This window comes from Festucalex cinctus, chromosome 15, assembly GCF_051991245.1.
Source record: "Festucalex cinctus isolate MCC-2025b chromosome 15, RoL_Fcin_1.0, whole genome shotgun sequence".
Classification (NCBI taxonomy): Eukaryota; Metazoa; Chordata; class Actinopteri; order Syngnathiformes; family Syngnathidae; genus Festucalex; species Festucalex cinctus.
The window spans coordinates 13,660,924-13,678,097 of NC_135425.1; the positions used below are offsets into that span (position 1 = coordinate 13,660,924).

The 17,174-nt window shown below is 37.6% G+C and overlaps 2 protein-coding genes across 8 annotated transcripts in view; one reads left to right on the plus strand and one right to left on the minus strand.

Annotated features, from left to right (window-relative positions):
* Positions 1-225: 225 nt before the first annotated feature.
* On the minus strand, positions 226-10,546 carry coq4 (coenzyme Q4 homolog (S. cerevisiae)). 4 transcript variants are annotated; one of them, XM_077498614.1, is made up of 7 exons: positions 10,524-10,546; positions 1,966-2,109; positions 1,365-1,461; positions 1,174-1,276; positions 985-1,114; positions 720-813; positions 226-618 (listed from the first exon to the last, which is right to left on the minus strand). In XM_077498614.1, exons 3-7 carry the CDS (start codon positions 1,457-1,459, stop codon positions 468-470), a joined length of 573 nt encoding a protein of 190 aa, XP_077354740.1. In that variant the 5' UTR covers positions 1,460-1,461; positions 1,966-2,109; positions 10,524-10,546; the 3' UTR covers positions 226-467. The 4 variants fall into 4 exon arrangements, with proteins under 4 accessions (XP_077354740.1, XP_077354739.1, XP_077354737.1 ...); XM_077498613.1 differs by lacking the exon at positions 10,524-10,546 and adding an exon at positions 9,427-9,531; XM_077498611.1 differs by lacking the exon at positions 10,524-10,546 and adding an exon at positions 2,673-3,154.
* Positions 2,821-17,174, plus strand: part of traf2b (Tnf receptor-associated factor 2b) — a 16,746-nt gene continuing 2,392 nt past the window's right edge. Inside the window, exons 1-9 of one of the 4 annotated variants that reach the window (XM_077498607.1) lie at positions 2,821-2,992; positions 7,736-7,947; positions 9,254-9,332; positions 9,437-9,535; positions 14,443-14,604; positions 14,685-14,759; positions 14,840-14,914; positions 14,997-15,203; positions 16,438-16,741. In XM_077498607.1, coding sequence (XP_077354733.1) covers positions 7,772-7,947; positions 9,254-9,332; positions 9,437-9,535; positions 14,443-14,604; positions 14,685-14,759; positions 14,840-14,914; positions 14,997-15,203; positions 16,438-16,741 — 1,177 coding nt within the window. In that variant the 5' untranslated portion in view covers positions 2,821-2,992; positions 7,736-7,771. Of the gene's footprint in view, positions 3,276-3,301; positions 3,343-4,684; positions 5,656-7,735; positions 7,948-9,253; positions 9,333-9,436; positions 9,536-14,442; positions 14,605-14,684; positions 14,760-14,839; positions 14,915-14,996; positions 15,204-16,437; positions 16,742-17,174 lie in introns of those variants that run through there. The other 3 variants (XM_077498604.1, XM_077498605.1, XM_077498606.1) reach the window with 3 other exon arrangements.

The following is a 17,174-nucleotide window of genomic DNA, read 5'->3' on the forward strand; positions in this document are numbered from 1 at the left end:
CACAAAATAAAATGCTTATCTTATCTTATTTTTAAACACTGGCACTACGGAAGAAGCCGTTTGCTGGCCTGGTCAGTAGCAAAATTTAATTGATGGTTATCACAGATACAACAGCCTTACTCACCACTGACAAGGCAGTATATTGCATGTGAGCAAAATAATTGGACAGACACACAACTGTTATAAATTACAATTTTAATATACAAAATATAATGTCTCTTTAAAAAAAAATCCCCCCCCCCCAAAAAAATAAATAAATAAATAAAAATAAATCTAAAAGCTTTTCTCAGTGGTGAAAGCAAACAGCCACAAGGGGTCAGCATTGCCTCTAACGACAAAGTAAAGACACAGTCAAGTCGTCACGGACATAACAGTGAAAAGAGGCTTTACATTCATTCCCAATCTCCACACATGAAGTCCATCAAGTGTTTATAAGTGTTTTGCATTAATGAATTCTACATGGACATCTATGGGGGTGGCTGAATGTTGAGCTCCCTTCTGAGATCATCCAGGTTCTGCTCCCATCGCCTCTCGTAGAAGATGCACAGAACGCAACGGGCTCGCTGGCCATTCTTCACCGCCCACGGACCCAAAGATGTGACCAACGACTGCAGACGACTGTGGAGAGGTAGTAAAGGAAACGTGATTAATGAGGCCGATTCCTGACACATACATTGTGTTATTAAATTAACAATTGACAATGAATGACAAAGCTGTACCTGGCGTTGAGTCGGAGAGGTCCCAACAGAGCTCCAAGCGCACACATGGGGAGTCCGGTCTGAGCGGCTTCGAACCATTTCACGGCCACTTCACCTGAGGATACGATACGTGTTTTTTTTTTTTTTTGTTTTGTTTTTTGTTTTTGTTTTAGTGCACTGTGGAAATTTGTTTGTCCTTGTGAGATGATGATATACAATATCTCTTTCAAAAACATGTCGTTCATATACTATATTATAACAGGGCCTATTATAGTCCCTATCTCACCAAGCATGTTGGTGGGCATGCCCAGTAAGGTGTGCAACAGGTCGTGGACCTCTCGGTATCTCTGCATGACATACGCAAGCTCCTCGTTGTCCACGAACTTGACGTCAGCCCTCGAGTCGGGTGTCACATTCTGAGGATCCGAGAAAACGTGTTAAACACCGTCTCTCAATCAAACCGACAATTACTCACATTGTCTTCTAGGAAACGGAGATATTCCCGACCAAATGATCCCTCGGGTAAGGAGGCCATCTTTTGCAAATCGAGTGTGGACAGACGGATCCTGGGTCTCTCCCTGTAGTTTAGCAAGGAGGAAACAAAAAAGTCCTTTCTGTAGCTGGGTGGAAAAAGACATTTCGGCTGATGTCGCCATGCCGACTCACATGAGAATCCCGTATCCCTCAGGGTCGTTTCTCATGCAGTCTCTGAGATTTAGCAAGGCCAGGTAGCCGGTCGTCTCTCCAAGCACTGCGACCATATCTGCAGGGGATAGTTTTTACAGTTCAAAACCTTTTCCACCAAAATGTAGTTGCACAAGTGTGCACACCCTCTTGTAACTGGGGATGCAGCTGTGAATTATATTTAAACACCAAACGAACAAAGCCAAGATTCAAACGCTGACCCGCAAAACAGTAAGGCAGACGTACTAACCACTAGGTCATCGTACTGCTGAATCTGTTTAGCGGAAATGAAAGTCTAAACAGACAAACAAAACTAAATATGATGAAATGAAAGCTCATGAGGTCTGGGATAAACACAGACCTTCATTTGCACTTTATGCCCACAGCCAAAGTCCCTCAAGATTAAATGAAACTGAACAAAGCTCATAAGATGAGACACTTGCTGCTTAAAATAAATAAACATCGTTCCTTAATGAAACTTTTAGGTTGACTGACTGGCATTAGACCTCGCCTACTCTCGTTTCTCTTCATCTGCAAAGGAAAAGGAAAACAGATAACTACAGTCACTATTGGCTCATCTCACCGTGCCTGTAGGGGTCCTGCAGCGCGGCGACCCCCGAGCCCACCGCCAACAAGGCCTTCTGAATCGGAGAGGTGGGGATGTGACCGGGATAGAGTTCTTCATGGTAACGACTATCTGTCAGCTTGCTCCTGCGATTCACACATGCTGCGGAGACCACAAAAGAAAAAGAAAAAGCAAAGCAACATGAGCAAATTTCACACAAGTGTCCCAGGTATATCTTTATTTAGTTCAAATAAAATTTCTGCTTTAAAATGTGACAGGTCTAAATAAATTGAACTTGAAATGTGTTTAAAGCATGAAATGGGTAAAACAATATGAGATTGTCACTACTGCATATCCCCCCCCCCCCCCCCCCCCCATTTTAACATTTAATACATAAAACATAGACACGAGTTGCACAGTCACTCATCAAATATCACGTGTCTACAGTCAAGGTTCAATGCAAAACCTACAAGCTAATTTGCACACTGCAAATCAATAACGTGTGTAAAATAAACACTGAATCCAACCTGCATTACATTAAACAAGCTAATTTTGACTAATGACTACCCCCAGCAGCCACTGTCCTCTCTCCCTGTTAGCAAGAATTCGACCTCCACCGTGTCATTTACACTTCAGCAGTAATTCGAGTTTTAAACCTATTTTAAACGTTGAACGTCGCAATCTTTCTCATTACACATGAACACGTCAGCAGTGAAAATGCATACCGTTCGTAAGGAAAGTGGAGTGTCGGTTACTCAGCCGTTGAAGCGATTTAGCCACACGCGGTAACATTATTTTCACGCCAGTGCGCATGCGTGTTCCACAGCAGACGCACTTTCGTCTTACTTGTTGGCGGATTAATATGTCGACGTCCACAACGTCCACATCATCCGTATCTGTCAAAATGCTGACAATCAAGAAAGAAAGAAAAAAGCTCTTTTTTTTTTTTAAGCACCGATTTGTTGGTCGCGACGTGGTGTGCAACGAAAGTTAAGATAGTGACGTCACGATTGAAAGTCCAGCTCAAGTTTTCATCCACGGCGATGTTTGTATGCTTGTAAATTGTACTATATTAGCAAACACTAATAATAAAAATGATGATAATTAGTTATCCTACATACTGTGACTACAGCCCCACACTAGACTAGACTAGGACAAGACAAAAGGCAAACTAGTGTTTACTGTTTAACGAGGGTGTGCTACTAGTCACGTGACGTGGGGTGTGGGTGGACTTTTTTTTTTTCAACTTCTGCTAAGTTACTGGGACTGCGTCGTTGAGTACACATACTGAGTTGTGTCGGTTATATGTGAGCCAACCCAACAATTCGGTGAGTAAACTCCATTTTTTGGTTTCATTTTGAAAGCAACGCATCGTGACAGAGGAGAAGCAGCATGGTACAAATATGCAAGAGAGACTCGACATCTCCACTTCTGGCAAACCAGTTTTGTTGTTTTCCTTCTGGATTGTATTTGAACTAATATGCAAGACAGTCATATTTATGTAGAAGAGTTTGACTTAGGTGAAGCATGCTTCGTTCCTGGTGTTATGCTTTGTGGCTGTTCAATGGCCTAATATGGCTGTATTCATTGAGCAACAGTTTGTCAGTTTATCTGGCCTTTATCATGTCGTGAGACTGCCCTTCAAACATTTACCATCAACCAACCGTGTACATAAATACTGGCCTTCTCTAGGTCATTTTTATTTTAGTAATAACACGTTTTCTTAGCAGGGGGTATGTTTATTGCCAGAGAGTTTGTTGACAGTGTAAGTCAATGGTATGTCAATACATGATGGCTTTTAAGAAGTTCTGGGACTTGGAAGAGGAATCACATTTCTAATTTGGCTCTTATGCAGAAAAAACGGTTAGTTAATGCTGCATCTACAAAACTGTACACACAAGTGAACGCTGCATCTACACAACTGTACACGCAAGAGTCACATCAAAGACTTTTTATTTTTGGAACACGTGCACAAAAGCTGTTTTTCAAATGTAATAATGTTGCTTCCTAGGTGAACTATAAAATATTGGAATCAAAGCTCACTTAAAGTACAACCACAATAATACTAAATGTACTGGTTTATTGTTGTATAGAGAAATGCAGAATTTTGGACTTTGTTGTTTTGCAGTTGCATGTTATACACTCAGAAAACTAATACTACATGTTACTTAATATAATTGGTGAAACATTTTTACACTCAAAGACATTGAGTAGATTAGAAAGTTCTGACATTGATTAAAAGAAAGCATGAATCATGAGTAAATCCAAGTAATATTTTCAAGTATGTCTGAATGAATCGACTCTGCCTAAACCACTAGATAAATTAAGTAAATGTAACTAAAATGCTGAGTAAATCCAAGTACCACTCACAGTCATGGTGTTACGAAAAAAACAACAACTGCAATTAGAACTATAAAAATGTAAGCATCACTGTGTTTTTAGATATAATTTGAATAAATGTGCCATCACTTGCAGTATGTAAAATGATGATTACCGACTGGCTGTTGGTGAGCAAAATGCATTCTTGGGAAGCTCTCCAGTGGCTGATGACGTCACGTTAAAACAACTCCAATCGCATGTGCACAAAGCTCGATAGATTGATGTGTATGACTTGTAAGTTTCTTGCGCTGCTAAATGTTTGCCATGTTTTGGCTTTTGATTTCAATTTGTTAAATAAAGCAAAATAAATAAATAAATAAAAGTGCTCAAAGCACGACATTGTGTGATGTACATCCTAAATACAGTTGACTTGTTTGCTAATTACATATTCTTCAAGCTAATTGATATTAGTAGTGCATTCTCAAAAATTTTGTTGAAACATATACAATTATTATTACAAACATTTAAACAATGTAATCTGTGATTCAAATACTAATTCATTTTAAAGACATGAACTTAATTTTAGTATGAGTATTGTACACAAAAAAAATCTGTTGGATTTTTACTAATTTTGATGCTGTCAAATCAAATGCTCATCCTGATGATATTCTACAATACATTTTTTTAACTATACATACTTATATATATTAATGTCACATTTACTTGGTGCTTGAATTTTTTTTCAGTGATGTTTTCAAACAAGACTTGCTTCAAAGGGTGCATTTTTAATGCAGCTCAGCAATCGATGCGCAAATAGTATTTCAGTAAATGTTCATACATTTGACACATAAGTCTCACCAGCATACCATGCCTCTTGATCACAAGATATTTTTATTGAGGAACTTTGTGGTTGAAAAGTAGGATGCAGTTTATTGTATATCCTGTTCAACAGCTCCTGTGATGATAATAAAACATTGTATTGTTTTATTGCCGTAACATCCTCTTTTAACTCAGTTTCCCTTCTTTTGAAAGAACAATAAAACCCCAACTGAGCTTCTCAGGATGTTCCCCAAATGACAAAAAAAAATTAACAATGGCAGAAAACTAGGAAGTTCATACTTTGCTATTGGATTTTTCTGTGACACTCATCATTCATAATAATGCTAATTACCATTTGGTGCTGAACCTGGTATTGAAGCATAACTGAGCACTCCCTTCATTTTCATGCAATGACAGCAACGTTGCAAAACATTTGCAGCTGTGTTAAGCCCAGAAAGCACCTGTCGTTTTTATCATCACTATGTTATTTAGGTATTACTGTGTGTGACCTCATCCATGACGACATCTGCTGGTTTACTGGAACGAACACTTAGACACTTTATCACAATTGTGAGTAAAACATTTTTGCGTAAAATCTCCCAAATGCAACACACGGTCTGTCCTTTCGATGCTGGTTGAGTTAGTCATTTCGATCCTATAGTTATGAGTGACTGTCATAATGATGTTTGGTACTGCTGCAAATTTCCCCATTGTGGGACAACTAAAGGTTATGTTTCACGCTACATTGGAGCTTTTAAGCAATCGTTCTTTGGGGTTTTACAGCATTCAGTAACAGGCGAGAGTTTAGATTGTGTACCTTAATGTAGCGCCAAAGTGAACACTGGGGCCCACTGGATGAGATGCAGCTTAATTAAAAGCAAAAACTAATAGTCGTTAGTTACTACAAATCTGGGAGGATTTCTTATATTCCTGTAAGTATTGTATTGTTATATGTTGTTTGTATGTGTTGCTGCACCGTGTGTGTTACAATATCAGTTGTTTCAATGTTTATAATTACCATAATGTATGCTATGGTGTTTATATGTTAGCATTTAAGTTACTGGACTTTTCTTTAGGTAGCATTATATGGTTGAGTGAAACACTTGGATATATACAATGTTTAAATCTCTTGTATTGTCAGTTTTACCTTAAATTTCAGTTTGGTGCAACAAATAAATAGCTTGAAGCCAGTACACTCAAGTTTATTATTATTATTGTTATAAAAACATTTAATATATAGAGAGAGCCCAAGAGAACTGAATATCATGATAAAAAAATACAAACCGTAGTAACCATCCCACCCATCATTATGCAGCAAACAAATCTTTTTCCCCCCCCCAAAACTAACAAATTTATCATCTCACACTATACATCAATAATCAAGATGTACATTATGAAATGAACCCCATAATACACCGAATAGTAGAGAAGCGAGCATTCAATAGTGTCTATCCAATCAGCAAGGAGCTTCTTTACAGTTAGCAAATCTTTTTATTTTTAATAACAAGTTTAACTTATCATCTCACAATATAAATCAATGATCATGCCCAAAGATGAACATTATAAAATGAATCTATATTTATTGCTTTCTGAGCACGCCAGACGGAAAATCGACACATTTAAATATCCTTTGAATCAACAAGGAAAAACTGAGCTTCCTGTTTCCTTGTTCCAATTTTACACAATGTTGGACAACAGCGTGCCCCTCCCTAGCCAAAAATGATAATACCGAGGTATTACTTGGGGGCAAAATAGTGAGACTGAGGACGTTGTTTGCAGAGAATTAGTGGCACCTTGTGGAGTGGTTCCCAACTTGTAGCTTGAGAAGTTCATATTATTGGTCTGAAAATGATTATTGATTAATCACAAATATATCTTTGTTTATCTATCCATATCAGCAACGTATATGGATAGTAACGCATCTTACATTAGATGGAAGATTTTTGCGTTGCTTAGATGCGGCCAATAATATAATTTTATATTTTTGACATTTTTGTTTGGTGGTGTACAATGAGATTTTTGTAATCACCTCATATTATTACATAAACTGCCAATACATTTGGTTTGTCATTTTTATGGCACCATTTTAATAAAGCTTTCATCTGCTGCCAGAGTTTCTTGTGGCCCACACTTATAACTGAAAGCCTTTTGCTGCCCTCTAGGTGGCGCTCATAACCAACACCTACTGTTTGGCTTGTGCAAAATAATTAAGTAATGCACAAATTCCGCATTTCAACAGCTAAACACGATTGCAATGCATTTTTAGTTCCCTACACTGAAGTTGTTGAGACATTATTGTGCAAGGCTATTATCGATGCTGATGCTGCATTTTACCGCATGTTGTGCGGTTAATGCCTCCAGGAGTGCGATTTTGGGAAGTATGTTAACTTTAGCACATGCAGAATAGAGCAAAGGTATTGTCGTGACTTGTAGCCACAATCACACTGACGTTATGTTCTTTTGATGACTATCAAGTGATGATAACTGAACTTTACATGGACATGACCTCAGATAAGATTAAAAAAAAACTGTATAACGTAACCGATAACCCTCTGCACACTGAGCAACATGGCCACTGTACTGTCACAGAATGTGCTGAACAAAGTCGCAGTACTAATGGAGATGCTTTTCTGTTGTTGTTGTTGAACAGTGCCTGTCTTGACAAGCAGCAGTTTAATGGAGAAGGATGTCCCGAGTATGGTTGGAGAGCATCAACTCTTTACCAGGGATTCCCCACAATGTGCTGTCAGTGCCCATGGAAAATAAATACAAATGTCAGCAGTGTCTCCAGGTCCTCAGGAAGCCTGTCCAGGCTCAGTGCGGACATCGCTTCTGCGTACACTGCTTCAAGCAGCTCACCAGGTAGACAGCGGGTCCTCCGACCAACCCTCACCACACCAATGCTTGCTTACTTCATCTTTCGGACTAAATGCACCCCTCTTGTGCTGACTCATTTGTCGCATGAGGTGTCAGTGACTCACAAGGATGCGGCTGACACGCTGATTCATGTTTAAGGTGGTTCTCTTTCTTTTCTTTTTTTTTTTTTTTTTCTTTTTTTTGGTCAGTCTCACGTAGTTCTGTTTTATAGTCATGAAAGCATTGCAACATTTGTGGATTCCAAGCAAGGGTTATATAGTTAACGAAAACCACGAAATAACTAACACTGAAAAAACATTTTTGCTAAAATAAAATAGAAATTTCAGTGCTTTTAAAAAACACAAGAATTCATGAAACTACATCTCAAGTTTATAGAACTGAAACTATAATTGTAGCAAAAATGTTCGTCATCTTTATCTTTTTCAATTAATATCAGTTTAAGTTTATATATTGGCACCTTTTTTATTTTAAAATAACTAATTTAATAAAACTTGTTTGGTCCAAAAGGAACTTGCATTATTATAGTGTTGCAAAGCAATTTATGTGTCTTAATATTTTTTTGCACGTTTAAACATTTTCTTGTTTTGTTCCAAAAACAAATGATTAACCTAATCGTGATTGCAATTATTACTAAATGTATCGTGATTAATTTGTTCTTCATAATCGAGCAGCCCTAACGAAAACGTAGCATTTTAGAAAAATTAAACCAATTAAAAATATCTAACCTCACTATTAAATCCGCAAAGTCAGGTACGCTACGTTAATGTCGGAGTTTAGCTCACTGATAGCTAGTCAAAGATTAACTATGCTTTTTTACGTTTTAATTGAAAAAACAATAAAGTAATACACAACATGGCGACTGTTTTTGGATCCATTTGAAGATATGTGATTATGAATATATTAGTAGTACCAGTGTTTACAAATTTTTAACTAATTAATCGCACAATTTTCAGTAATTAATTGCGATTAATCACATTTGTCTACTTCTGCTTTTCATTCACCCAAGTAATGACTTGACTCGACTTGCTTTATTTTAGTGCAGACTTGACTAGACTTGTTTTTTTTTTTTTTAGGACAAGGATTTCGACTTTCACATATTTGGCCAACTCTGCTAATGTTACTAATTTATTTTCCTAATTTTAAGGGCTCATCTCAGAATTTACATGTCATTTCTGTCGCAATTACTCTTCCCTGTTCATACACGCTTCTTCTTTGTGTCATTGGTAGGGCACTGCCCGTAACTTGTTTTTAACTCCTAAAATGACAAACCTATTTTTTTTTTTTTTTTCAGTTCAGGTCCAACGCCATGCGAGGCCTGCCGCCAGGAGAAGATCTATGATGAGACCACCTCCATCCTCAACATTAGCGAGGTAAGCGCTATAGAATGTGGACTGCGTTGTTGTCCAGTGAGACGCCTTCCTGGCCTCTGTGTAATGAGGGGATGTTTTCAGCTTGTTTGCTCACCTTGTGCCAGGCCTTTCCGGACAACGCGGCCGGTCGAGAAATAGCGAGCCTGCCCGCGCAGTGTTTGAACCCAGGTTGCAGCTGGAAAGGATCCATCAAAGAGTACGAGGTGAGGAATGATTTTTTTTTTATAAACAGTTTTTTATTGTATTTGAGCACAAAAGTGTATTTTGAGATTCTCGCGTAACTGCCACCCATGCTTGAAAGCCCTGACGGCTGAGAACAGGAAGTGAAACTTAACATGCTTGCCTGGAAAGTCCCGCTTTAACCAGCAAAACAACTCACTGGGAAAGTACCAGGATTGACAGGAAGAAAAAAAAAGAAAGAGATTAAATTGCTTGCCGATAGAAGGCCACTGCACTTGTGTTTTTTTAATGAAATACGATTATATAGTTGAGGAAATGAAGGCTTTACTGAATTAGTTTTTTGTGTTGTGCAAAGTTTTGCATGTGTACTTTGAGGGAGGAAGTTGTGTGCATGCGTGTGGGGTAAGATGGGCGGTGGCAGGAAAGCGTTGCACTTTGTACTCTTTGCAAATGCGGGTTTTAACCGCGCTTAAAAAAAATGTTGATTGTGATAACACAACGTGTGATCTTGCTTTGGTAGTACATGTTGTTCCATAAAAAAGACCTAATTTAAAATGTAAATAACGCCGTAAGGGCCTGTTTAAGGAAACAAAATTAAATAGGCTTCATGTTGTAAAATAAATTTTATCATCAAAATTCCTTCCCCTTATTAAATTGGATGTTGGTTTTATAACTGATTTCGCAAAGCTTCACAAACTTTCGATGTGCTGTGACGCGACAAACATTTTCCATTCTGACTTCCTTCTTGGATAGTCATTGCTTACCCTAAAAAAAAACTACATAAAACTAAAAGTTTAACACTAAATGTTGTGAGTTTTTACACAATCTCCTCTCGCTCTTAGAATTTTCGAAACACCCAAGATTTTCTGTTCATGGGATGTCATCTTTTCTGTGTTCTGATCTTTTTCTGCGCTGTTTTGGACCGCAAAAGTTTCGTAGAGCATGAAAATGGTGCAAAAGTGTCATAAGGGAGAACTTTTGACTGGCCACAGTGAGAAATAGCAAGCCTACCTGCGACGATGTGGTTGATGGCTTCTGTGGCGGCGGCAGTCGTCATATGTGAGCGCTGCTTTCCATCGGAAAAGGCCACGCCTCCTCTCTTGGCCCCGCCCCCTGATTGTTTTTTTCCTGCTACTTGTGTCAGGTTACAAACTGTACAACATACTGAACATTTTGGTTGATGTTATGAGGCAAACAAGTGTTTGTTATTATTAACTAGTGTAAGGATTTGTTACTAAATATGTTCAGATTTTTTTTCTAAATTATATATTTGTACACATTTTTACGTGAGCAAATGTATGGAAACAGGCTTAAACTAGATTGAAGGGAATAAGACTTATTTAGTTGATAAGTTGCTTGCAATTACTGCATCCAATGTGTGACCCAGAGACCTCACTAAGTCAATTTCCAGACTTAAACCCGATAGAGCATGCATTGTTACCCACCAAAGAGGAGACTGGACGGCGTAAGCTGAAAGAAGCGGTTATGTCATAAAAAACCCAGAAGAGCAACACTATAGTTTCTCATTTTATCAGACGCTGACGCAAGATAGCGTGCCACTCGAATGATACCTAAGATGTATTTTTAGTAGGGGTGTAAAAAAAAAATTGATTCGGCGATATATACTACATCGCGCGATTCTCGAATCGATTCAATAAAAAAAAAATCGTTTTTTTTTTTTTTTTTTTTTTTTTTTTTTTTTTTTTTTAAGAGCTCAGAATTGTTCATTCGTTAGTCTTACCGATTCAACGTCTTATCATCATTGCCTTTTTTTTTTTGTGTGTGTGTGTGTGTGAATCGATTTTTAAACTTCCATTTTTAATGGAAAAATATTCAACAAAACGTCTGACTTCGGGTTAGGATTCACACCTTGAGCATGGAAGAATGTTATATGAACGGAACATTAATCCTTAATATTTTATTTTAATGCTGTTCAAACATGAAACAGATTACAACCTCTATAAGACTGAAATTTCAGATAAATAAATAATACATTTTCATATAAATCTTACACTCTACAAGCTTACTGATTAGTATTTTCTAAATTTGAATGAAAAAAAATCGCAACAATCGACTTATAAATTCGTATCGGGATTAATCGGTATCGAATCGAATCGTGACCTGTGAATCGTGATACGAATCGAATCGTCAGGTACTAGGCAATTCACACCCCTAATTTTTAGGGTACTTTAAGTACACAATAATGATTGAAATGTGTGGGTTGTTTTGACTTTTCATTCATGGGTAATGAAGACATACAAAAGCCTGTTTGTTGGCATTGCAGCTCAAGTGAATTAGCCAGTTGAAAAGTGGGCGTGTACTTGAAAGTTTATTCTTTGATAACTGCCATTGTGCCTCGCCTTGCCTTCCGCTAACTCGTTTAGCATGATGCCAATCATCGAATGACCTTTGTCTCATTGTTTTATTTTATGACAGTGACACGCCTGTGAATGCTCTCATTCATTCAGGTCATTGCATTCTCACGGCACTGAATCATTAACCATGCATTGCTCTATAATGTATCATCGAGAAAACCAAGTGGCTGTTGAGCTGAGGCATGTAGAGACACAGACGTGCTAGCTCCTCAGGTCAAGGGTCATCTGTCTACCTGCAGCTCCATTATATCCACAAAAGCTTTAGAAAGTGACACCATAACCTTGCCGAGTTCTTTTTTTGCCGTTTGAATTTTGAAATTGGTACAACTGAAAAAATTTCACAACCGCAACGACCTCAAGTGCAAACTTCCTTAACGCTTACTGAAAAAAACACCTGCCCTGCCCTAGTTGTCACATTAGTGGTTTCACTTCTGCCGATTAGTGGATTTAAAAGGAAACAAAACCTGCTGCAAATAGCAGAAAAATCTGCAAGCCTTTCGAAAAATCAAATTTTTAATAGAATATAGCTATAACAAGATGGCGGCAAAGCACTACATGAAGCTCTCCTTGTTAGCAAGATGCCACAAGATCACGTGGATGTTAGCAAAACTCGAGACTTAAGATCAGTTGGGGTCCAAAGCAGTGATTATCGCTTGGTGGGTCAAGACTTAGGACTCAAGAGTTTGTCGCGGACATCTAGTAAAAAATAAAAAATAAAAAAAATAAAATAAAAAATGCTTATCTTCTTATTTTGATTTTTTTTTCTGCTACAGTACACATCGGTATCAAATTCCTACATGGAACACAATTAGGTAAGCCCCAAGACATGCAGCTGCCTCACGCTTTCGCTTTTAGTCGATTCCTTAAACAAATACGGTGAATGGCAAAATGGCCGCCCCCTGAGATGGATTAAAACTAGGGATGCATGATAATATCGGTGGCCGATAATTATCGGCAATTATCAACCAATTTGACGTCAAATGGATAAACCAGATAAAGAAATCCAGCAATAATTATAGATATGCCATGTTGGTCCATCTGTTGTGGTTGTGGCTCATATCACTAAAATTCAGCTTCATTGTGATTTACATACATTGAAACATTGTGCAAAGTTTATGCAATGTTTCAATGTATTTGTTAGACTTCTAGTAGGACCCGAAAGTATAGTTGTATTCAAGTTAATATTGAAAACAATTATCGGCTTATCGGTTATCGACATCGACACTTCTAAATGATTGGTTTATCGGTATTGGTTGAAAATAGCATTATCGTGCATACCTAATAAAAATATTGGATTTTGCTGTTTTAATTTATATTCCACAAATGCAACATTAATCAGAGTACAATGTTTAGATGAGTGGTGCTGCATAGAACGGATTATTCTAAAGAACATTTTTGACCTGACTACTTCTTTAAAGCTCCACGCTCAAAGTCACGGATACGACAGTGTTGAATGTGAGGATGGTGAACCCAAGCGAATGAAAATAATACCTGCACTGTTTTTGGGCTTAATAATGGAAAACTATGTTTTATCTGATTAATTGATGGAATCATCACTATGTAAAAAATATTCCTAGATTTTTATTTGTATCTTTCCATTTTTTCCCCATTTTTACATTTTTTTTGAAGCAATTATTTTCAACAAGTTTCTGTTACAACCCCTCGCAGCTCCTCGGGAAAAGAAAATATTTTGCTTATTATAGGGCTGCACGATATTGGAAAAACATGCAATGTGCGATATAGTTGGTGAATATACTTATATCGATGTTATTGCGATATTTAACATGTACTTAAAGAAATGACATTTTTTCTTATCTAATGAAATAATTTTTTTTCATGGGACAAAGTAATGAAAGTCAATGTATTCTTAATTAATTGTAATTACCTCTCGATAATGTTCAACTATTGCATGGCAGTGCACATGTTCGTTAAGTACACAGTGTTCCAACTATGTTTTGCATTTGCATTATTAGGGTTGGAACTAGGGGCGTGGAAACCAAATAAAAGGAGAGGGTGAAGTGGGGATTTTTTTCAGAGAGTGCAGTTCCTTTCCTTGCTCCTCACGAGCTTTGAAAGTGTTTTCTCTCCTTTTTTGTCATCTTTAATAAATGTCAAACAGGTAAACCTGACAGTCTGACTGTTCAAATTCAGATAAAAGCATAAAATTCCAGATCAAACTTATTGCATGTCTTTGCGATAGGCATATTACATAGGCCAATATCGCAATATTGATATTTTTTCGATATTGTGCAACCCTTTACTGCGACTATGAAATAGAATCATCCATCCATCCGTTTGTCTATAAAATTGTAAATAACATTTTGTCCTTATTAACAGTAAAGAAAACAAAGAAATATAGATCAACTTAAAACAGATTCTTTTAATTGTATTAATCTGACCGAGAGAACGCCACTGCCACCTACTGTAGTGGATGTACAATTACATTTTATTCTAGTACGGCCTTAAAAAAATATAAATAAGCATGTTCCCGGTGTTCACACCGGAAGGGAAACAGGGTACCAAACAAACACTGACAGTTTGTCCCGATGTTCCAGACGCAGCATGAAGGCTCCTGCGAGCTGGAGCGCGTGCAGTGCGAGGCCTGCCAGGCCTTTCTGTTGCGCTCGGAGATGGAACGACACTGCGAGAGGGAGTGCGAGGCCCGAATGCTCAACTGCAAATACTGCAAAGTGTCGTGCAGCTTTAAAGACATCAAGGTGAGTCTCGGACGGTTCAGTCGGAACCGCAGTACCCGTGGGTGGTAAATGCCCATCGTGACTTTTGTGACGTTTACCAGGCTCACGATGAAGTGTGCATCAAGTTCCCCTTACAGTGCAAAGACTGTGGCAAGAAGAAGATCCCGAGAGAAAAGGTGAGCAGCACGTTGAAATTGAAAGAAAAGAGCTCATACTTGAAGTATGCCAGCGTAAACTTAATCGGTTCCGTCTCTAGTTCAGCGATCACGTTCGATCCTGCACCAAGTCCAAGAGTTCCTGTCCCTTTAGCGAAGTGGGCTGCAAATTTGTGGTGAGTCCCTCACAGGCCACAATATTAGGTATACCTGAACAAGCACTGTATCAAAAATTTCAAAAACTAAAAACACTTCCAGCTGGACAACGGCAAGCTGAGCGACCACGAGCACAGCAGCATCATGGAGCACCTGCGTCTGCTGCTGCCCATGGTTGTGTCGGTGGCCCGGCCCCGCGCAGAGGCCCCGGGCCCCAACGAGTGGCAGGAGGATTCGGGTCTGGGCTTGTACAGGGCTCCTGAGGAGGGAGCCTCGTCCCCCACCCCACCCCCAGACCTGGACAAGAAGGTGAGTCCATCAATGTCGCTCGGCGTCATGGCTGACGGCGTTTCGGCTTTAGACAGCAAACGAGATGAATCAATCAACTGGACTTGTCTGACTTGTTTGAATGATCAATACTCACAGTTTCACACAGACAGAAAATACTTTCTAAAAGATTGAAGGTTGTTGTCTAAAAAATTAAACTTTGTGTTTGGATGCATATTTAAAAGAAATATATACCGAATTATTGGACAGTATTATACGATTTTCTTAAAAATAAATAAATAAAGACTAGTTTATTCAATCACATTCTATTTTATTTTTATTGTTATTTATTTTTTTTCCTAATAAAGGAGGTATTCGTTTAAAATTAGGACTTTTTTTCCCCTCTCCTAGTAACCTGTATTTAAAAGATGTTATATTAAACATTGCAATTTCTTTGATATTACCGCTTTTACCCGGAAAAAAAAAGTACTTCATTATATTAACTTTAATATTTAAAAAAAATCATACTTTGCTAATTGATAATGTACAAATAAGACAAATTTTGAGTTCATTAGAAATAAATTTGTCTTTTAAATTACTGACTTAAGAAATCTGACTTCACAATATTATTTATTAATAATTTACTATTTTTAACATGTAGGTTTTTTTCACAATTTAACTAGTTTTTAATACTGCAGCTTTTACAGAAAAAAATGTTACTTCAATATTTTCATAATTTTACTATTTTAAATATTAAAAAACAGACTTCCTAAAATATTTTGTTTTTGGGGGGGTTCATTATTGTAACTGAGACTGACATTTTATAATATTGCTACTTTTAGGCAAAAATCTGATTTACTATTTCTCAAAAATATTACTTTTACTAAATAATAAATAAATCCATCAATAAATAAATAAATAAATAAGAAATACATAAATAAAAATAATAGAATGACTTTAATATAATAACTTTGTTTTCAGAATAAAAATTGAGAAATTAAAAAATAAATTAATAAGTATAAACTACTATTTGTCAAAACTCTTACTCTTACTAAATAGTAAATAAACCATAATAAGAATAAAATAAAAAATATATAATAATAATAATAGAATGGCTTTAATATAATAACTATGTTTCCATGCTAAAAATTAAAAAGTTTGTTGAGTGAATCCATGCAGCCAAGTAGTGCCCTCGCTTTTGTCTCCTTTTTTCAAGCCATGATTAAACGTTAATCAATTGTGCATTATTGATCAATCGTGTTGCGCTTGCGTCCAGGTGAAGGCCTTGGAGAACATCGTGTGCGTTCTGAACCGCGAGGTGGAGCGCAGCTCTATGACGCTGGAGGCCTTCTCGCACCAGCACCGGCTGGACCAGGACAAGCTGGAGAACCTGAACAACAAGGTGCAGCAGCTGGAGCGGGCGTTGGCCATGCGCGACTTCCAGCTGTCCGAGACGGAGCAGCTGGTGCGAGAACTGCAGTTCTGCACCTACGACGGCGTCTTCGTCTGGAAGATCTCGGACTTCGCTCGCCGCAGGGTCGAGGCCGTGGCGGGTCGGACGCCTGCCATGTTCTCGCCAGGTGAGCGGACGCGTTCGCGCGTATCGAGTTTGTGACGTCACGTCGGCGACCTGTCAATTTGGCAGACTGCCCCGTAATGCGGCCATTTTGCCCCGAAACTATGAGATAGTGCAACAACATTTTTCATATGAACATAAACATATTTACTTGTAAGTCCATTTATAATGTAATGCATTTCAAATAGGTTTTCGTTACAACCCTGTTGAAAAGGGGAATTTGTCAATAGTGAAGTACGAGTCTATGGAGGACCGAAACTTCCAAAATTAAAAATAAATAAATGATTAAATAAATTAATTAATAAAAGTGAAAATAAAAACGGATATAAAAAATTATAATTAAAAAATGAAATACAAAAAATAAATACGAAATATAAATCGAAATAAAAACTCACATATATCCATAAATAAATATTTAAAAAATGCAAAAAAAATAA

Bases quoted from the DNA above. Each gene is read 5' to 3' on its own strand.
- coq4 (XM_077498611.1), bottom strand. From the start codon at position 2,760: ATGCGCACTGGCGTGAAAATAATGTTACCGCGTGTGGCTAAATCGCTT. The intron at 1,115-1,173 runs GTGAGTAATTGT...TCGGATCCTCAG, and splicing joins TCCGTTTCCTAGAAGACAAT to AATGTGACACCCGACTCGAG. The intron at 619-719 runs GTACAGCTTTGT...ACCTCTCCACAG, and splicing joins CCTCTCCGACTCAACGCCAG to TCGTCTGCAGTCGTTGGTCA.